This window comes from Sparus aurata, chromosome 10, assembly GCF_900880675.1.
Source record: "Sparus aurata chromosome 10, fSpaAur1.1, whole genome shotgun sequence".
Classification (NCBI taxonomy): Eukaryota; Metazoa; Chordata; class Actinopteri; order Spariformes; family Sparidae; genus Sparus; species Sparus aurata.
In genome coordinates, this window is record NC_044196.1 from 5,186,366 (window position 1) to 5,208,568 (window position 22,203).

Consider the following 22,203-nt stretch of genomic DNA (forward strand, 5'->3'; position numbering starts at 1 on the left):
TCCTCCTTCTACTTCTCCTTCTACTTCTCCTTCTCCTCCTTCTTCTTCTTCTTCTTCTTCTTCTTCTACCTTGTGTTGTTGTTGTTGTTCTTCTACTTCTCCTTCTCCTACTCCTCCTCCTTCTTCTTCTTCTTCTTCTTCTTCTACCTTGTGTTGTTGTTGTTGTTGTTGTTCTTCTCCTCCTCCTTCTACTTCTCCTTCTACTTCTCCTTCTCCTCCTCCTTCTTCTTCTTCTTCTTCTTCTTCTACCTTGTGTTGTTGTTGTTGTTCTTCTTCTCCTCCTCCTTCTACTTCTCCTTCTACTTCTCCTCCTTCTTCTTCTTCTTCTTCTTCTTCTTCTTCTTCTACCTTGTGTTGTTGTTGTTGTTCTTCTACTTCTCCTTCTCCTACTCCTCCTTCTTCTTCAGTAGTATTATTTTGGATAAAGTTAAAGTCACTATTCTTCCACTCCGCCACATTATGGAGGCAAATATCGTACTTTTCACTCTACTACTACGTTTATTTGATTACTTTAGTTACTAGTTACTTTATAGATTACATGCTGCATCAGAGCCAAAGTAAAACTTTTATAAATTTATTCATTTTATTTGCAATGATAACATAAAAAAACCAATATAACGAAATGTAAATATATGTATCATTGACTATTACTTGTACTTTCTATACTGACGTACATTTAATATCAGATACTTTAAGACTTTTACTCGAGTACTATTTAGATGGGTGATTTCACCTATACCAAAGTTTTACTTTGACACAATATCTTTACTTTTTTATGGTATCTGATTGATATTTAAATGTAAAAAGTAATTTACTGGCAATAAATGTACTTAAGTATGTATGTAAATTAAACAAAAAATCACATGAATGTATACAGTCAACAGATAGTCGAACTGATAAAAATAGACTAATAACTACTAACTAAAGTAATCAGATACATGTAGTGGAGTGGAAGTATAAATAAGCAGAAGGTGAAGATATTCAAGTAGAGTACGTACATTGCATCACTGCTATTAAGACACATGTCAAATTATATATATAAATAATCAAAATAAATACTGATACGTATTTAGTAGTAAGTATTTAGTAACTATAACAATTTTTTTCACATGAACTTTAGCAGCACAACATATTTAGCAGAAAAAACACAATATTAAATAAAAGAAGGAAACAAAAACTAAACTAATTTGGAACAAGTGAAAACTAAAAAAAGGGGGAGAGAGACATTAAGATAAACGAGGAGAGAAAGAGAGAGAGAGTCATACTCCCACACTACTCTAACTGACAGACGGATGAACCAATCACCTCTCTCCTGTCTCCCTCCTCTGGCTCCTCATTGGTGGATGCTGGAGCGAGGCCTCCTCTCCTCCCTCTATCCCCCCTCTCCTCCTCCTCCTCCTCCTCGGCCTGGTGGTGCTGCTGCTGCTGCAAGCTGCTGGTGTTGCCGTGACGATGATATCCTCCCCCTCCCACTCACACACACTCACACACTCACACACACTCACACACACACACACACTCAGTGGAGAGCAGAGGGAGCAAACAAGACGCTATCATGACGCGATGGCTTCAGGCTGGAAAACAGGAGCTCAGTGATCACCTGCGACTGAGGGGAACATGGTGAGTGCTGGCTCTCTTTCTGTTTTAGGGGGGTGGAGGGGTGGATGGATGGATTAAATGGATGGAGAGAAGGATGGATGGATGGATTCATGGGTGGAGGAATGTTTGGGGATGACAGCAGCATCTGTAGTGTGGCGTGCCTCCCTGAGAGAGAGGGATGGAGGAGGGAGGGAGGGAGGGAGGGAGCTGTGATGGAGGACATGAGGATGGACAGATTGCAGGATGAACGAGGGTGGAGTACGAATGAATGAACAAACGCAAGAACAGACTGATCCATCTCAGCTTCAGAGCAAATAGTCTGTGTGTGTGTGTGTGTGTGTGTGTGTGTGTGTGTGTCAGGCCTGTGAGTACAGCACATTAGCATCCTGTGTGCTAACAGTAACAGGAGGTACGTCACTTCTGTGAACAGAAACTGGGCTCCTCCACCCTGATTTTTTGTAGCTATAGGTACTGGATGGGCCCTGACACACTGCCTGGAGGGGTCAGGAGGCCCTGAGAGCAGAGCCTCTGTATGAGATATACACATTTACTGTTGGAAAGTCAATCAAACCACTACTATGAGACACATGATGACCAAATGAAGACAGAGAATGAGCACTAAGTAATGCAAAATGACCTCAACGAGATTGGAGATGTACCAAAAAGACACAAGAAACCATGACCACAAAGAGACACAGGATGACCACAAAGACACACAGAACGACCACAAAGACACACAGGATGACCACAAAGACACACAGAACGACCACAAAGACACACAGTACGACCACAAAGACACACAGAACGACCACAAAGACACACAGGATGACCACAAAGACACACAGAACGACCACAAAGACACACAGAACGACCACAAAGACACACAGTACGACCACAAAGACACACAGAACGACCACAAAGACACACAGGACGACCACAAAGACACACAGAATGAGCACAAAGACACACAGAACAACCACAGAGACACACAGGATGACCACAAAGACAGACAGGATGACCACAAAGACACACAGGATTACCACAAAAAGACACAGGATGACCACAAAGACACACAGAACGACCACAAAGACACACAGTACGACCACAAAGACACACAGAACGACCACAAAGACACACAAATAGTGTGTGTGTGTGACACACAGAACGACCACAAAGACACACAGAACGACCACAAAGACACACAAATAGTGTGTGTGTGTGTGACACACAGAACGACCACAAAGACACACAGAACGACCACAAAGACACACAGGACGACCACAGAGATGCAATCCACTATGAAATTGACACAAAATCATAAACCAAATGATGGAAAGTCCTGGCACTGATGACCAGTCACATTTTAGATGACTTTGGCTGCACGCAGGTCAACAGCAGCAAACAACAAAGCTTTTTTAAAACGAGTATTAGATTTCCACGTTATACTGCAAATTTAAAAAGAAATACACCATGAAGTGATTTCTTAAAGTCTGATCCAGCATGATTCTTCTTCATGCAGGCAGAGGGAGGGCCAGCGTCCTGGCGCCCTCTACTGACCAGCCATCACTGGGCTCATAGTGGAACAAAAGCCTGATGGAGATGTAGATTGTGAATCTGGTGATATCTTAGCATGAAGACTCTGCATACTTACAATATTAAGTGTTAATCTGTATTAAGAAACGTCACCAAAACACAGACAGATAGATTCTGAACCCGGAGAGGAAGAGCGAGTGATTAAAACAGAAAACCTGACACAGAGAGACAGAGTGTCCGTGAACTTTCCCATGGGAAAATGAAGAGAATGAGATCAGATTACCAGTGTGTGTGTGTGTGTGTGTGTGTGTGTGTGTGTTTGTGTGTGTGTGTGTGTGTGTATAGTATACCTCAGCTGTATCTTCGTCTGTCACTGTGACGTCACAGCAGATTCACTGACCAGCTCCTCAGAAACTGGTTTGACTCTCGCAGTTCAGCCTCGAGTACACATACCGCTCCCCTGAAGCTGATCCTCATCGAGCGTCTGGGATTTTTTTAAATACAGAATCTCAGGATGACGTCGCAGAGTCTGGTCCGTTGAGCCGAGAAGATGTGAGTAGGTTTCCAATCAGCTAATAATGTTTTAGTTTGTAAGAATCCTCGTCTCAAATCAAAATGTGAAATGATGTTTCGCTGTGAAGAGGTGCCACAAGATTAAACAGAGAAGAAATAGCAGATTAATGTTAATTTTATTGCCCTGAAACTAAAGACATAAGTCAGTATTAACATCAACTCTGATGTGACTTCATAGCAAAAATAAAAACGTGTGTCCTGACAAAAAAAATGCCAGAACTGTTTGTTGTTTTGTGGAAGCATTTTTGATGAATCATTGAGAAACAGATTGTGTTTCTTGCGACTCCTTCACAATAAAAGATTCCCTGTGTTCCTCGAGTTGAATGCTTTTAATGTGAAGCTGCAGTAGTAGAAACTTAGCATTAGCAGTAAAAGTACGTGTCCAGCCTCCTTCAACCATGCAAACACTCCCTGGCTTCACCTGATTGGATGAGCACCACTTAATGGGTGGCTTGTTTGGAAATGTTCTCTTATTTTACAAAAACAGCTCTGCACCGTATTTCTGCAGACATTTTAAGGGAGAAATTAGCCTCCAATAGTCTGTCTTTATTTGAACTCGAACATGTTTATTTTTAAAATATTTTTCCAAGAACTATCAGAGGTGTCGTGTCACGCTGCACGCCCCTGATCTGCATAAAGTAGCCAGAATTCAATGTAGCGCTAATGAGGCGCATCTCTGGAAACACAAAGCTCAAATTACACTTGATTACACACAGCATCTTTCCTGTGAACCCACTGTATGTGTGGGAATGGCGGACTAGCAAAAACCCCACTAAATAGTGAGGTAATTACTGATCTTAGAGAAAACGCAGAGAACAAATTGTTTCAGACACTGAGTTTTATTCAATTAACATTTTAAGGAGTCCAACATTAACAGTCTTACTTTTTATCGGTCATAAGTGCAAGAACTCACACATGAAGTTTTGAAGTAACAAGAACTGATAAAAAAGTAGTTAAATTCAATCTTATTCTTCGTGTGTGAACCTTTTGTTCTTTATGTTGTTACGATGGTGTGTTGAAGTCTGCATGCCTCCTGCAGAACTGAACCTTCCCCAAACCGTGGGGATCGATCTGTTGTGGCAGATGGGGAACAGACGTTCGGCTCAACATCCATACGTGTCCTATATCAGGTCAATAACGGGAACAAGGACGCGGTTAAAAGTTTGGGCCCAAATTTCAAATCAGGCTGCATCATTTTTAGGTGTTGAAAGAAAGGAAGGAAGGAAGGAAGGAAGGAAGGAGGGAGGGAAGGAAGAAGGAAGGAAGGAAGACAGAAAGGGTTCATTTGTCTCTCGCTCTGTAAGTGACAGTTACAAACAGTCACCACAGAATCACAAGGCCCTGACACACACACACACACACACACACACACCCTGCTAATAGAGCCTCACTGTTACCCCATAATCCTTTGCAGCACTGTACTGCAGTGAATCCTTGAATGAAGTGTGGGGGTGCTGCAGTTCTGGGAGTGTAGAAGGAATTTTCCTGAAAAAATAAGATTAAAAAATCCATGTGTGTGCGTGTGTGTGTGTGTGTGTGTGTGTGTGTGTGTGTGTGTGTGTGTGTGTGTGCGTGTGTGTGTGTGTGTGAGGCCACTCTGGTGTCAGGAAGGTTGTGTTTTCTGAACAGAGTCTTCGAGGGGGGAGGTGTTAGAACAGGATTATGAACAAGATCACAGCCAACTCATAACCATAATCCCTCCCCTTTATGAATTATTCAGCCGTATGTCGGGCTCATATTTTTACACACAGATGTGGTAAAAATAAAAAAAATACTGTCTGGAAGGGAGACGTGAAACAATAACACAAAGGAAATCATGTGATGGAGAGAAGAACGGCTGAAAATGTTGAAGGTTTAACAGGAAACAGTAAAAAGAAGGTGATGTTCACACAGCAGATCTTTAGTGTAACTTAAAGTGCTGCTTATATACGTAGACATAATTAATTTACAGAGAAAGACTAACAACACGAGATACCAGATTGAATATTAAATACTTTACTCCCAACGTCCACTCCAGGACTAGAAATGTAAAAAATAAATGATGTGTCATATGGTAACATTTCATTTGGTCGCCTGCTTTAACGTCCATGAGTGAGTTGGCGATCGAGACTACAAGTAATATAAAGAAAACTTTACCTCGTCTACGAATGTTAAAAATAGACTAAATGAAGTCCACAGCTGATCCCTCACTACTCATGTTTGTTTTGTTTTGTTTTTTGCTTTGATTGAGTTGCTTTTAAATGACTTTTAACTCTTTTAATCACCTTTTATAGAAAATATTTGAAAAAACATATTAAAGATATAAAAAAAGGAATATCATGAAAAGAAAATACATAAAACAAAATGTAGATGTAAACATATAAAAATGTCACATATAGTTTAAAGCAACCTTTTAACAGTTATTATATATTGTATTGCTTGTGTAACTATTTTGACTCAAGAGTCTGGTGCAGATCCAGAACACCTGGAGGAACAAACACCTCAGAGATGACTTTTTGACTTTTGGGATTAAGAAATGGATTTATCTTCATTCCTATTTATCAACCTGACTGCAGCAGCGCTCTGCAGACCTCATATCAGTCATACAGCTGTTGGAGGAACCTGTGTTTTACGAGTGTTTATAACTGTTAAGTGAACTTGTGGATTTCTCTGGTTTGGGATAATGTAAGTACACAAATCGATAAAATAAATAACAAATGTCAAGTCATTTTTAGACGTTTTTAATGCAGAAATCTCACATATTATATAATTCAAAAAGTGTGGAAATGTAAAAGAAAATTGATGAAAGAACCTGGAAATACTTGACAAAAACAAATTTTTGATCAAGCTGAAATTTGTTTTACAGATGTTTGTGGGTCTCCTTCTCATCACGTCTGTGTGTCTTTCATGAACTGGGACACTGTGAATCATCACACACACACTGTTAAATTTAGGATTTTTTAGGATTAAAGGGACCACAACTGCCTCACTTTCTGTTGTCTCTTCCTCACCCCTCCCCATGCAGTCTGTCGCCATGGTAACCTCAGCCTCCCTTTTTTTTCTCCCATCACTTTGAAGACATTTTGGTGACCTACATTTCTGCTCTTACAAGCTCTTTATTGGTATCGTACTGCTCATTCACCACCCTCGGTTGGTCCGACATGCAGCGCAGCCCTCCACCCTCCACCTCCCCCACCTCCATCTGTATCTGCGCCTCACTGCAGAGTGTTCTACCGTCTGGGAGTTAATTAGGGACGTGCAGGGATCTAATGCACCACCTGGATGGAGCGTATGGGCATTCCTGTAGTGGGGAAGACAATCTGTTGATGAGTTGTCTCTCACGTTGTTGACTTTATTATCAACTAATCTCACACATTTGAAGACAAAAAATATCACATTGTCAGATTTCGATATTAGGCAGTTGTCAGTTGGGGGAAACACCGTCAGGGTGATGCAGTCGGGGGTTTTCCCAGTCACCTTCCAGCAGTCTGAATCCTCTAGTGGTGTTTAAAGGGACTGCAGCTTAAAGGCACTGTTTGAAATTTTTTTTTTAATGAACCTCAACTGTCTTTTTATTTCACGTTTACAAGAAACAGTAATAGACTACGTTCAAAATTCAATGACCTCCTCTTGTCCTCTTTAAAACAGTGTTCAGGTCAAGTTCTCAGAGAAAACAGCAAATATTTAAAGCTGCCATGAAGTCAAAATCAACGCCTGCTCTTGCTCTATATCTCATCAACAGCACCCGACATCAAGAGAGCATCCATCTTGGTGGTAACTTTTTGGTACAAAGTGCCCAGAACATTCAGTCAGTCACAACATTTCAGTCTATCACCGTCTGCAGACCCACTGGAGACGAAAGACCCGCAAAGATTTGGCAAATTAGTCGGCTGATATTTGTGATAGCTGTATTTACACATAATTATATACAACTTAGTTGTTGGTCAATCTGTTGCATGCTTTCTTCTGTAACTCCCACTTGAAGGAACAATTCACCAACTATCCAATGCAAAGTCAAGTGGAAGTGTCGTAGTCCACAAAACAGTTCTGGAGTTTGCAGCATTCTGCTAAACAACTGAAGCAGCTGCCAATTTGTTTTAAAACAGAAAAAAACAGCCAAGAAAACATGAAATGGCTCCATACAGCTCCCAAATTGATTTTTAAAGATGTTAATTACACTGTTTATTTACTTAAATCTTCACTGTAACCTGTAATCTTCACACGCTAAGTTAAAAGCGGTTGCATGAGTTTGACCCCGGTGTCGAGGGTGTAAATAACATCTTTTTAAATCAAATTAGGTTCCTGTGGTGGAAGCCCTTCTTTTAAACAAAACACTCGCTAAGCATGGCAGGGAACAACACAGCCAAGAAGTTTTTTTAAACATCCATGTTTATCTGCTTTTCCACCTAATCCTCGCCTCTCTTCTCTCCCCAGGAAACTGTCCTCAGTCTGAACTCTCTGTGAATTAAATCAACGCCAACGTCTGCTTCTTTTTCCTCAAATCAGACGTGAAGAGGGTTGACTTTTTGGTATATTGCAAACACATGGAAGCAGACGGGCGGTGTAATTGGAAGATTTGCAGAGTTTTGGATCCCTTTACGCCTTTTTATCCGACAGGACTGGACCACAGGCTCAAATAACGGGGCATGTCTGAAATGTTATCCCTCCCTCTTTGTGCCAGAGAAATCAAGGAATTAAAGCCCCTGACAGCGGTGGATGACTGAACATTAGAATCACAGAAAAAGAAGACCTACATCTCTTTGATTTTCACTTTTTCCTGAGTGTGTGGAAACATCCTGGAGTACATGGATGTTTAATCCCTCAGATTTGACTGCAGGCTCCAGACAGGTGTGTGTGTGATGTTAAGCCCTTCCTCTTGGCTGCAGAGGCAGACAGCAAAAGCCATGCTCATCCCGAGATCCACCTCGTGCCAGAGGTCATCATAAGGAGTTTGTTTGAATGTTTTGGCCTGTTCCTCTCAAACACACAATGGAATAAAGTGTGAAACAAGGAGTTTACTGAAGCGCCCACACAAGCAGACAGTAGGAAACCTTGTACCTGAACATCCAGCCCCTTCCCCTGGCTGCCGTGTGGAATAAGGGGTGTGTTCGGAGGTTCACCCCCACCAGGCTGCCACCCGCAGATGGAGGCCCACCAACACTCCCCAGATAGCAGCAGTGAGGAGTGCACCGTCCTGGAGGCTCCGCCCGGCAAAAACGCCTGCCCGCAACATGCAGGGAAGGTAGGAAAATGTATCCGTCAGCCAATTCACACACATGACAACCAGCAAAAAGCTTAAATCCAACACTGAGACTGTTGATGAAGGTTACCTCAAGTGTGTCCACTTTTTCTCTGCCACCTACGCTCACCTTTTCATCTACAGGTGGCTGACCTGTACTGTTCGGCCTGCGAGTGTGCGCTGTGTGAGGACTGTGTGTCGGAGCATGAAGAGCACCCTAAGGTGGCCCTCAGCCAGGCCCTGGAGCAGCACCGCAGCAGCCTGCAGGAGAAGCTGGGGACCGTCCAGAACAGGTAAACTTGGTTAACAAGCCATTTTTACGACTTCATCCTCGGTTGGGGCCCTTCTAGACATTTCATAGTGGAAGAGGACTTTGCTTTTACCTGGGTAGATACTGTCAGGCTTTGTAGAATCAGTCATTTATTTTTTAACTTGAATTGAACTCACTTATTAGAAAGCCACATTTATGACATGCTATTGAACATGATGTTGCTTTTCATTGTTTTTATCCTTTTTATTTGTCTATAATCCCACTTTTGTGATCACAACTTGTATCTATTCATATATGTTGTGTTTTCTTGGCTTTTCTGTTCTAGCTTCTACTTCGTCTGGGCTTGTTTCTGTCTTTAAAAAGTACTTTGTAAACTCTGTTTTTAAAGGTGCTATGTTAATAAAGTTGTTATTTCCTTTACTTCAACTGTAAGAATGCATCATATTTGAATTACTGATCATGTCTTTTGAAGTGAACTTAAAACTACATTTACCTCTGGACTGGAGTAGAGTAGAAGCATAAAATGGAAATATTCAAGTAAATCAAAAGCACCTTAAATTTGTACTCGAGTAAATGACTCAGTTATGCCTACAATCCAGCGTTGTACAAGGGCACACAGGGGAAACACAGCTACTAATGTGACATGTGTTGGAGTGAAAAAGGAGAGGCTGACATCTGGTGGACAGTCAGGGAAGTGCAGGGCTGTTAGAGCAATGAGGACACCACATGAGAAATACTGATGTAGATAGCGATCAAGCATACAAACATATGCAGTGTGTCTTGCATGCTTGTTACATCCATCCATTAGTGATTCATCAGGATGTGGAAGATTTTAAATTTTAAATAAAGAAAATTATTAAACAGTCTTATATTCACTCCGGGTTACAAACATGAATATTTTATGAGATAAACAAGCAACAACAAAGCATCCCCTGGTGTGTGCTATGGTGTTGTCATTTTGTAAATGAATGACAATTATAAAAAATTAATTGTACAAGCTTTTTGTCCTCATTACCCTTCATGTTTATTGCCCCAGACTCCCTCAGATTTCAGACACCCTGTCCTTCGTTAAGGAGATCCTCCAACAGCTGACCAATCAGAGAGCTTCCATCGAAGAGGACATCCAGTCGAGTTTCGAGGATCTGCACAAGCAGCTGGACGTCCGGAAGAGTGTTCTGCTGATGGAGCTGGAAGTCACATATGGGCTCAAACAGAAGGTCAGCTGCAGGATTTGGCAAGAACAAGATTTCTGCTTCACGAGATAGATAACATCAGACAACACATCAAAAACATTTTATGTCGTGTCTCCAGGTCCTCCAGGCCCAAGTGGACAACCTCATCCGGGGAGAGGGGGACATCATGGCCTCCTGTACCCAGTCGGAGGAGGCTCTGGCTGGGGAGGCGTGCGTGGCCAGTCTGCAGGTTGAGCAGGAGCTCCAGGAGAGGCTGGGCGAGCTAACCTGCCTTGGCCTGCCATGTCAGCCAGAGGAGAACGACCAGCTGGATCTGGTGATGGAGACTGACGGGCTCAGGAAGTCCATACACAACCTGGGGACCATTGTCACAACCAGGTGAGAGCATGCTGACACAGAATATTAAAGATCAAAAAGCACTTTTGCGCTTAAGAGGATTTAACTCCACCCTTGTCTTTATCAGTGCTGTGGCAAGCCAGAGCGAGGCTATGGGCGCAGGCCTGGAGCAGTGCATTGTGGGACATCCTGCCTCAGTTACCATAGTGACAAGAGACAAGTCAGGTGGAGCCTGCAAGAGTGGAAATGCAATCCTGTCGGCGGAGGTTCGTTTTAAGCATCCACTCAGATAAAATGTGATGCAGTTCTGTAAACACTTCCACAAAAAAAGACTAAACATTTCCTGTGTTTACGTTTGTTAATCCAGGTTTTCACTCCAGATGGCAGCATAGTGGATGGTGAAATAGTGGACCACAAGAATGGGACTTATGAGTTTGTGTACATAGTGCCAAAAGAAGGTGACTTCTCATTGGCTCTCCGTCTGTACGACCAGCACATCAAAGGAAGTCCCTTCAAACTGACTGTCAGCAGGGTCTCGGAGACAGAAGTCGAGGTGGGTGGAGGAAATTGAATTTAATAAAAAAGTGTGAGAGTTTATTTTTACTGACCCAACCCTTGGACAACTACTCATTGGATTCCTGTAGAGCTTAACTGTGAAGTAGACATTAGGCGATGGTAGACATGAATAAAAGGGACGTCCAACTACATCCAAAGAAAAACATGTTTAATAACGTTCACAGTGGTAGGCATGGTAAAATGCTTGTTGTAATAAACACAGGCAAGAAAAAATAGTTGTGAGAACAACAACACACACTTTTAGATAATTGTACCCAAAGGCATTCATGTTTTTGCACCCATTTATGGGTATGAAGGAAGAAGAAGAAGGAAAAAGAAGAAGTTACAGTTAAAGTTACGGAAAAGGATGCAGGCCCTCAGTTGGACATCAGACAGAGAATTGATGATGATATTTCCAACTTTATTTAATGATCTGGCAACAATTTTCAGTCAAGCATACAGATCCCTTCAGAGTGTAATTATGACCTCACACTGTGGGACTACATGCCAAAAAAGTTAATATCCTACTGTAAAGCTGATCCCACAAGTTCTTCTCTCTATTGCATGTTAGAAAGATATTTGATGAGGGCAGTTTCGCGTGCGCATACTGATCCCTTCAGAAAGTTAACATGACATCAATACTATTGGGGCACTACATGTATCTTGTTCAAAGGGAAATCTCCCTCTTAAACTTTCTGCTGGCTTGCTAACTTACCTCACATCTCAGGAAACAGGTCCACAGGTTACATTAATGTGCAGTCAATAACATTTATCATAAAGAGTGGTCATGCAACATAAGTCAAGCAACTAACTTGACTTGCATGGGCGTGGTGCCCCCTGCCCAACCTTGGGTAAAGAACATGTACTAAATGTTTTCAAGTTAATATTTACTAAAAAATCCCAAATTCTTGTTTGTAAGAACTGTTTTCTCCTTATATCATTGTCTCTAGGTTTCCCCCTCAACCACCACAGCAACCAACTCAGCAGCCTACGCTACCCCATCCACAGGCTCCTCTGAGGGGGCAAAGAGAAGAGGAAAGTCTCCTGGACAGAAGAAGAAGGGCTCAAAGAGAGCCAGCAGCGCACTCGGCACCCCACGACGCAAAACCCAAAACCCCATTGAGGATGACCTCATCTTTAGGATCGGTGAGACATTCGTTATCATCAAAATACACCATTAGATTCAGGTGCCTGCTTTATTGCACCTAATTAAGATAAACTGGTACAAGACTTAAAGATTAAACCAGAATGGTAGTCTGAGCAGATGCTTGAATTTGATTGTTTTGCTTTTCTTGCTCTCTTCAGGAACGAAGGGGAGGAATAAAGGAGAGTTCACCAACCTTCAAGGAGTGGCTGCTTCCTCCAGCGGCAGGATTCTAATTGCTGACAGCAACAATCAGTGTGTTCAGGTAAAGGACGACTTATCTGGTCCTCGCACCTTCAACTGGCTGTTTGAAGGTTTGGACTTGGATTATGCATCATGTCTCTACCTCCCCCACTCCAGATTTTCTCCAACGAGGGTGAATTCAAGAGTCGTTTTGGAGTGCGTGGACGGTCACCAGGGCAATTGCAGCGTCCCACAGGTGTGGCTGTTCACCCAAGCGGTGACATTATAATTGCTGACTATGACAACAAGTGGGTCAGCATCTTCTCCTGTGAGGGCAAGTTCAAGGTAGGTGCATCAATGTGGGCTGGAGCTTTTGAACGATGACGGCTTCCTTTCGAGGACATTTTCATGCCTATAGATTTTCTAATACATGAAAACAAAATGTTGTTGTGTTTTGTTGACTGGTTCTTACATATCATTTGTTGTTTTTCACATCCATCAGGCAAAGCTTGGCTCTGGTAGACTGATGGGGCCGAAGGGTGTGTCCGTGGACCAGAATGGTCATGTGATCGTGGTTGACAACAAGGCATGCACTGTATTCATCTTCCAGCTGACCGGCAAGCTCATCGCTAAGTTTGGTAGTCGAGGCAACGGTGACAAGCAATTTGCAGGTAGAATTTGTTTCAGGACAAAGACATTCCAGAGATGAATAAAAAGCCAAAGAATAAGACTGACAAATATTCCAGTCTGAAATGTTTTTGGACTAAATTATAATCGTCCATTTAAATGCAAAGACTGAAAGTAGTTGATGATGAAGTGTCAGTTTAGTGTCAGTCTGTCAGGGCCTGTGTCCACAATGTGTTCTTCTATCTTTTTCGATCAACCAATTATATATTAGATCAGGTGGGACTTGCCATCCTTCACCGTGGTACTTAAGAAAATGTAGTGGAAAGCTCATACTGGCCCAATCCATCAACGGCCATTGCTTTTCTTGTAGAAAGAGATGCTATGTGGACAAGTGCTGAAAGCAGGTGAAGATTTTGGCTGAAGTCTTGATTGCACAACCTGATTTTGTTCTTTCTGTCCTGAAGGTCCACATTTTGCAGCAGTGAACAAAAACAATGAGATCATTGTGACTGACTTCCATAACCACTCTGTCAAGGTGAGGTCTCACTGACTGAACATTACCTTTATATATGTTTCCCTTGTTCCAGACGAACAGCTAGATAGTCAATTTCTTGCTCAATGACCGTTTTCTTTCTCTGTCATGGTCAGGTTTTCACCCCCGAGGGAGAGCTGGTGTTGAAATTTGGCTCTAACGGTGAGGGGAATGGACAGTTCAACGCTCCCACTGGCGTAGCTGTGGACATTAATGGTAACATCATCGTAGCTGACTGGGGCAACAGCAGAATACAGGTACTGCAGCGTCAAACTGTCAGAAGCCCCTTACTGGGGGTGATTTTGCAGTCATCATAATACATCTTTGTTGTTCCAATATTTGCAGGTGTTTGACGGCAGTGGCTCCTTCCTTTCCTACATCAACACATCAGCGGACCCTCTGTACGGACCCCAAGGTCTAGCTCTGACCTCAGATGGACATGTGGTAGTGGCTGACTCTGGCAACCACTGCTTTAAAGTCTACCGTTACCTACAATGATGAAGGCTTGGACGGAGAAATGAAGCAAAGGCAGGAGAGACGGACAGAGGGAGCAGATGTGGAGGAAAAATGTGGTGCACGATGTCAAACTGTAGGAATGATTGCATGAACCACAGCCTGTAAAGATAGAAGGAGGGATGGAGGATTAAGGTGAAGAGGAGGAAGCGAAGAAAAAGGATTTGCTGTCATTACATCAAACCACAACAAAAAATCGGATCAAGTTTTGACATCTTCAATGGTTTTGATCAAGTAAGATCATCAAAAGTTAATCCATGGATAAAAAGAAAGGTAGGCCAAACACCGGTCTTGAACTACAGTCTCTTAAATTCTAAAAATGAAATGATGATTTTGGCAGACGAGGTATGGAAAAATGTTGGATTCAAGACCCAAGTTTGAGAAATATTGCATAATGGAACACTGAGTGATGCAAGGATGGAGTAAAAAAGAAAAAGTTATGCAATGACTAATTCATGATGTCAATTTCCAGAAGTCCCTCTTTCTCTGAGTTTGGCATTAGTAGAAGAATGGATTCAATAAGGCTTTAAAAAAGGAAAGTAAAAAAGAACAAGTAAAGGTTGCAATGAAGAGAAGGTCTTCAGAAACCACTGCTTCCTAAACCCACAATGGAGTGAATGACGGATCGATGGAACAAAGAAGTATTAAAGGCATGGATGAATGCATAAAGGTTGGATTGAAAGATTAAATGTTTTCTAATGTTCTGCCTTCTCTTATTCTGTGTATTGACAAAATAGTGGCCAGTGAGCTAAAACAGGTCTACGTCTTGGTTTGACACCATTTACTAATCCAGGTCATTATCACAGACTTCCCTTATGGCTTCTGTACCTTAGTTTTACATTTGTACACAAAGATCCACTCTAACAATTGGAAGCTAACATTAGTTACCAACTCTTTGCTTCTTTGTGCGCCTGTGAGCAAAGCACTTAACTTAAAACTGGTCCAGTAGCAGAGCACAGTGGTAGTAAACGTGTAAATCTGTAAATATAAAGCAAGCTTGAAAAGGGCAACCTCACCAAGCCCAATTTCCATTGACTGTTCACTCTGCGATGGTCATTAATCACATATGAAACTAAGACATGGGCCACTTTTAGCCTGTTGTCCATTGTTTGTACATTAAGATTGTCTGAATATGGAATGTTTCTTATTTTCTTGCCATATGCTAGTATTCTTTACAAGTCTTAGGCAATAGATTCATTAGCAGAAACGGTTGCTTGATTCTTATTCTGACTGAATGATTGATCGATTTGGTTGATTGACATGGTAGCTTTGACGAGCAGCATTGTCTATCTATGCTTGGTTTGAGTGCTCATATATTTTTCCTCAGAAATCTGTTGCAAGGAGAAAAAAATTCTATAAATCTATCCTATATATTTGTGAGAATACCTTTAATAATATCATGTAAAATGCTCAGTCATTAACATATTTGGAATCAGTAACATTTTTACACAGTTTCTGCTCTGCATCATTTTTTGTTTCCCAAGACTGTTCCACCAAGTCGCAAGACAGTACTGTGCTGTGATTGGCTGGTAGTACTGTGGTATGACTGTCTTGAACTCGTTGCGTTTATGAGTCCTTGTGACCGGATCTGACGTTAACCCAGAAGACCAGGGTTGATTTATATGTTCACGGTTTTATCAGTCAGGCTAGACAAAGAACTACTTGCTTTGATTTAGGTGACAAAACTAGTAATTCATTTTCTGAAAAGATCATGATTTGTTTCAGTATGGATCATTTAACATTTTTAAGCACTTGTTCGCTTATTGACGTTGTATATTTGTGAAATGTTGCTCAAACTAAGAAAAGCGTGAAAAACTGTTACATCGCAGTGAAAAGTTTGTGGTCCGTGTGTGAACTTCCAGGTCTAGTGGGGGAAACTTAGTGGGCTCCGTACCCAGGAAGAAATGGTATATCATTCATTCATGCAGAGTGAGGTTAGGAACTTTACTGAGTGACTACTACGCACACTTTTATTTTATGCTTAGCCCACTTAGCTAATGCTTCTAAAGCCTTTAATGTGTGAAAGTGCGTTAGTTATTATGATACGTCGTCACTCATGCTAGTTCTGCCGAGCATCAAAATTTCACCCATAGTTTCTTCCCCAGGAAACTTGCGGGTAAATCAATGGTACCAGCCAATCACAGCTGTCAGGCTAGACAAGGTGAAACGGTCTTGTGGGGAAAAAAAAAATGCTTCTGCTCGCTGTCTCAATAAGCAAGTTGCCCGGGGGACGGGCATTCTAGAATTTTTCAACTCATTCCGTCATATTGCCAAGGATTCTAGAATTCCAGGAAGTCCTGTCGCTCGCTTGTACAATTCCACATGTTCTGTCATCACCCATCGGACAATACCTCATTGTTCTAGAAGCATGCCTCTGTATTACGTGATTGTTGACATCAAATGTACCACTTAAAACATTTACAAACAGTTCACCCGCTCCTAAAAAGATTTACAGTGAAGTTAAGTACTGCAAAGGACATGAGACAAATGAGACACTGCAAAGCATTTACAAATTACTTTTGGAAAAGCGCTATGTGTAAGTGGTGATAGTGATACAAAGCATTTACATTAATTATTAAACAGATAAGGACTTAAATCACATCGCAATTCAGTTGGTCACTTTAATCTTCAATAGTAATAAACAGAAAACATCGTTGTCGACTAACAGATGCTTGTGGTAGAGGAAGTGGTGTCCTTTCAATTATTAACATGATGTTGTCTGTCACTCTATTTATTGAAGCAGGAAGTGAGAAAGTCAATATCATGAATATGTTGTTTTACAACTGAAACGTTTTTGTAAACGTTGAGTCAGTTATTTTAATTTATTTGTCCATTTATTTATTTCATCATTTTCAATCTTTCTATATTGCCATTTGATTGTGTTCCACCATGTGCATTGACATTCTTAAGTGCCCATTATATTTCTTCTTTTTGTACATTTCGCCTGTTGTGTTGACTCAAACTATGATTGTTGGTATTTGATACATTTTATATTGACTGTTGTGAGTGGACAAATCAGCATTTAACATTCATTTGATAATTTTTTTGTTAAATGAAAGTTTTCGTGGGGGAAAAATAATCACACCAGCCAGTCAGTAAAATTAGCTTGTTAGTATTGCATTTCTAATTGAAACCAATGGACACTTTTAACACAAAGCTAATATGTTGGCTGTAGCTAAGAATACAGCACAGTGAACAAACGTTTAAACCGTCAGCTGTCCAAGTCAGGAGGTATATTTAAGGATCAAGTACTTTTTTTTTTCTTTTGTTGTAACAAATGGTTCAAATAGTTTTAAGCTAACTTAGAGGATTTTGGTTAATTGTAGCCATGGGTTTCAATGATGAATGCTAACAATGCTTGCAGTCTCTGTTACACATAGCAAGGCAAAATAGGTTTTTAAAATCAATATGATAAGTGCATGTTCAATAAAAATAGCAGTTCAAAATGTGAGTTGTCAATGTCCCAAACAGGAGTTCATTTTTCCCCCTAACGGTGTCTGAATCTCAAATTTTGCTCATTGACTCTGAGCTGGGATAACATTTTTGGATTTGTTGGCATTATTGATTGTTTCAACAAAACCAGGTTGTGTTTCTTAAATTAATCTGGGCCTTGTTTGCTGAACATTCAGCCTTAATGTCAGTAATACATATGAATGTTGTTTCAAAGTTGATATGATGGAATTGCCTTCTCAGTAATCTTGGTTTGAAAGTTATTGCAAATGTAACAAATAGCTATTTGTTGAATGAATGCAATAGAACTCCAAACAAATAGCTGATTTGTAGACTACACATCCATTTAAGGGAATATGATGTATGGAATTTATTTTATCAGTCGTAATGTGAAAATAAAGTATAAATTCCTTAATCAATAACAGGCTTTGATGTGTACCATTGCTTTTTCCTCAAATGGATGTGTAGTGCTTTGAAACACAGCTGATAGTTTCTTACAGTGTCACTTGCCTGCTCTTTCTCTCTCTCTGTATTTACTATCTGTCATGTCTGTTCACTGGTATGGACTGTCTCTTTAATATTCACACACGCTCAACACTGAAATAAAGCATTGATTCCTAAATGGCAGCCATTTGTTGTGGTTTGGTTTTGTGAACATTTGTGCTTTGAAAGGTGTTTTGCTGACATTTGCATCCTAACATCAGTGGCTTTGGAAAGTGCCATATTTGTTCAACACTATCTCAACTGAAGTCCCATTTAAAAAACTGGCTAATCAGCATGTTTCCAGTTTTTGGTCTCCATTGCTGCTGTGCAGTCTAATGTCAGTGGGCACAAATCTACCACAGCTAGACAGGGTGAGGAGGGTTATCCCACATAGATCATGCAAATAACCCAAAATGTGTGTTTATTTTCAACAGACATATACATAAGACAAACCTTTATCAACTATATGTTCTGACAGGGCACCTGTGTATGGCAATCTGTGGGCAGAAACAAAGGGACACAGCTTCATCAATGCAGAGGAAACAGAGTTAAGGAAAACTCTACTCACAAGGTTGGTTGGTATTTATACACATCAAATTAACTGTAACTATATGAAAAAGCTAAACCTTTAATTATTTTTCCTCTGGAGAGTTTCCCCTGTCCTGTCAAGTTTATTTACAGCTTTCAGTTTTGCTGTTTAAATGTGTCATGTAGATTGTGTTTTTCTTTGGTTTATGAACAAATCTAAATATTCACTTCACTTTACACTCCAAGCTAAACTAAATGCCACAAATCTCTCAACTCTCAAAACTCGCTATCTCTAATGCTGTCTCTATTGCCGTCACTGGTGCTGTCACTTTTTCACCACTTTTGTGAGAAAAGCCAGTTTTAACTATTTTACTTGGCCTATTAACCCAATTAAAACAACTGGTATATGGTTTGAAGGCCGCACCTTCACATAATTTGAAACTGAAACTGAAGCTGCGTCTTGCTGCTACATGATCTTAAATCGCTCACATCATTTGGATGCGCCGATGTGTCCGTCGACCCCAGAGGGTGAACATCAAAATGATTTTTCAGAATATTTTGTGAAGACTGGGTTTTACTGGTAGAGGTCCAGTGTTTAGGATTCAGGGGGATCTATTGGCAGAAATGCAATGTAATATCCATAGTAATATTTTTATTGGTAAATAAGGAACACGGCAATTAGGCAGACTGACTTCAGACCATTACTGTCCAACATAATTTGACTTTTACGTTTACATTTAGGGCACTTAGCAGACGCTGTTGTCGAAAGGGATATTCAGTAAGTACATTTGTCATAAGAAAGAAACCACAACATATCACCGTCGATAAAATAAAAGTGCTAACGATACTGATAGAATTGTCCCAAATAAAAACATAAAATATTCCCTAGCAGATATAAAGTGCTCAGTAGCATCAACCCCAAATCACCATACATGTAGCAAATCTGATACAAATTCCATAGAAACAAACCTGAAACCCTTACGAACCACATTACAAGTCACACGCAAACAAGACGTCACTGAGCATGGTTGATACACCCTTGAAACAACTCAATACCCACTAGTCGGGGTGAGCAACCAGCCCAAAAAATAACATTGGGCCTCATTCATGAACCGTTCTTACGAACAAATTTGTTCTTAAGTCCCACTTACGAAGATTTTACGAAGATTGTGGCATTCATGAATTTTTTCTTATCTAGGATTTTTTCTTAGGCAAGAACAAATCCTACGAACACTCAGGAGTACTCTTACGCACATTTCAGTGCCGACATGTTGGCATGGTTGTGTTTTCTTCTCTTGTGTAGTTCAATAAAATACAATATTACAGTGATAATTCTGTCATATTTATTCATTTATTTATTTATTTCATATTTTTGGTAATTTACAAAGAATTTAAATTCTAAAATAAATTAAATGTGCCAATGATTTAAGATAAATCAAGTAAATTGGAAACATGCCATCAATTAGTAACCCCCCCACCCTATTTATACGTGGCATTTCTCCATCCAAGGCCCTCAAAACAATGGCATATATATTGCTTCTGTGGTTTTCATCAATGTAAGAACACAGCTGCGAACAATTCTGAGGCTTACGAACGAGTTGGTGAATCTGACATAGAGTTTTCTTAAGGAACCTCTTAAGAACAACTTAAGAAAGAATCTAAGAAGATTCTTAAGAAGATATTGGTGAATGAGGCCCATTGTGATTAATTTAACTGCAACTATAATCCATGATCTAAATTGCAATCTTTTTTACTTCAAAGTTGTAGTCATCACACCCAATCGATGCTGACTCAAGTCACATCATTGAGGGCAATTTAGCAGAATCTAACCTACAGTATACAGTAAATTTCTCATTTTTAATAAAATGATTTAAGCTACACTTGTCCAAATGGTGGTCTGGTTTAGGCAAAACTACTCAACTGTTATTAAATGCACGTCTTTACTCATTGCTATAACAGCAAAATGATAGTTTTCCAGCCCTATGTAGATACAGCAGAGGTAACACCAAATAGCAGGGCAGATTAAACCAGCCTATGGATGAGATCACCAGACACCTGAGACTGTGGCTCAGCAGTGGTGAGTTGTCCAGAGCTATAGAAATAAGCAGCGCTCCGAACCACAACCACAGCGCTCCGGTTATGGCTCCAATGGTGTGGAAGGCTCTTTGCTTTGTTTGGTCAATGGGCTCCTTTTCATCTCTTCCTCTCCCGGGACCTGGGCGAATCAGAACACAGAGAATAGAAAGGCCGCAAAAAGACACAACTATTAAGGAGACGACCGTATAGCAGAGAAGTGGGATGATGGGGTAGCTAGGCAGATACAAAGCACTTATTCCCATATATCCAAAGCAGAGCATCCAAGCGCACCCAATGCTGATATTTCTGATCCAGACCCCACGCACATGTTTCAGCTTCATGTAGATGATTGGGTGAACAACAGCTAGGTATCTCTCCACACAAGTCAGGAGATGAAAGAGGGTTGCTCCATAGAAAAAGCCGGCACTAGCATGGACTCCTATCATCATCATCTCAACTCATCTCAACTCAACTTTATTTATAAAGCGCTTTAAGCAGCCATAGCTGGAACAAAGCGCTGTAAATGAAACGAAATAAAATATCTCCGGAAGATTAGCATATGTTCCACAGTAGAAGAGATCCATGCCAGACATGTGGTAGGTGAAGATGTCAGAGTGACTTGTTGTTTTAAAGGAGCGCTGCCGCCGTCATTGTTGGTGACCCAGGTAGAAGACGAGGATGGAGAGAGGCAGAGAAAAGATACCTCTCACAACAACACCGGCAAGGCTGATGTAACTGATGCAGTTGAAGTCTAAAAAAACGGTGGAGTTGGTGTTGGAGGAGGAGTTGACTGGCATATCTACTGTAGTTATTTGTTGACCTGAGAAGACTAAAGAAGATAATAAGGAGAAAGGAGTTGTCGAGCAAGGTAAAGGCGAAAGAGTGAGATTCAGACAAAAGTTATATTCACACTGCTTCTGAAAATGTTTCCTGGAGGACTTAACACAAATGGCTCTGGAGTCACATCAGCTTCTGCTCTGATCCAGAGCCATTTTTGTGACCTCTGTTGTTGGGTGTTATTGTTGGAAGCATTAGGGATACTGGTATTACACAACTTAACAAAATAGAAAAACAGATGTCCAGTTGTTTTCCAACATTTTAATGCAGAGATCTTACATATGACATCTTTAACTGTTTAATATCCATACCCATATGGACTATTGTTGATCCTTAGGCCATTGCAATTTTGAAGCTGTCTAGGAAGTACATTGTTCCAGTTTTATACGCTTCTGTGCAATGAATGCAAATGTTTTTTTTCAAACATAAACACTGTTGATGACTTTTCACTCAAGTTTATGTCGACATATATTTGTTTACATAACTTTTTAATAACATCTGTAAAATTGACAAAATTGGACTAAAGTTGGTAGACGTGTTCTTGAGCTAGTG

At 40.7% G+C, this 22,203-nt stretch overlaps 1 protein-coding gene across 1 annotated transcript; it reads left to right on the forward strand.

Moving 5' to 3' along the window:
- The first annotated feature begins 1,393 nt into the window (after window positions 1–1,393).
- LOC115589766 (tripartite motif-containing protein 2-like) lies at window positions 1,394–18,354 on the forward strand. The gene is made up of 14 exons (XM_030430910.1): window positions 1,394–1,620; window positions 8,119–8,926; window positions 9,068–9,216; window positions 10,231–10,411; window positions 10,506–10,765; window positions 10,851–10,989; window positions 11,091–11,276; window positions 12,229–12,424; window positions 12,584–12,687; window positions 12,783–12,950; window positions 13,108–13,276; window positions 13,697–13,767; window positions 13,881–14,021; window positions 14,110–18,354. Exons 2-14 carry the CDS (start codon window positions 8,828–8,830, stop codon window positions 14,260–14,262), a joined length of 2,016 nt encoding a protein of 671 aa, XP_030286770.1. The 5' UTR covers window positions 1,394–1,620; window positions 8,119–8,827; the 3' UTR covers window positions 14,263–18,354.
- Window positions 18,355–22,203: the final 3,849 nt, after the last annotated feature.

Coding starts and splice junctions, on each gene's coding strand:
- LOC115589766 (XM_030430910.1), top strand. CDS start 8,828: ATGGAGGCCCACCAACACTCCCCAGATAGCAGCAGTGAGGAGTGCACC. Junction 11,277..12,228: donor TCTCGGAGACAGAAGTCGAG/GTGGGTGGAGGA, acceptor CATTGTCTCTAG/GTTTCCCCCTCAACCACCAC. Junction 13,277..13,696: donor CGGTGACAAGCAATTTGCAG/GTAGAATTTGTT, acceptor TCTGTCCTGAAG/GTCCACATTTTGCAGCAGTG.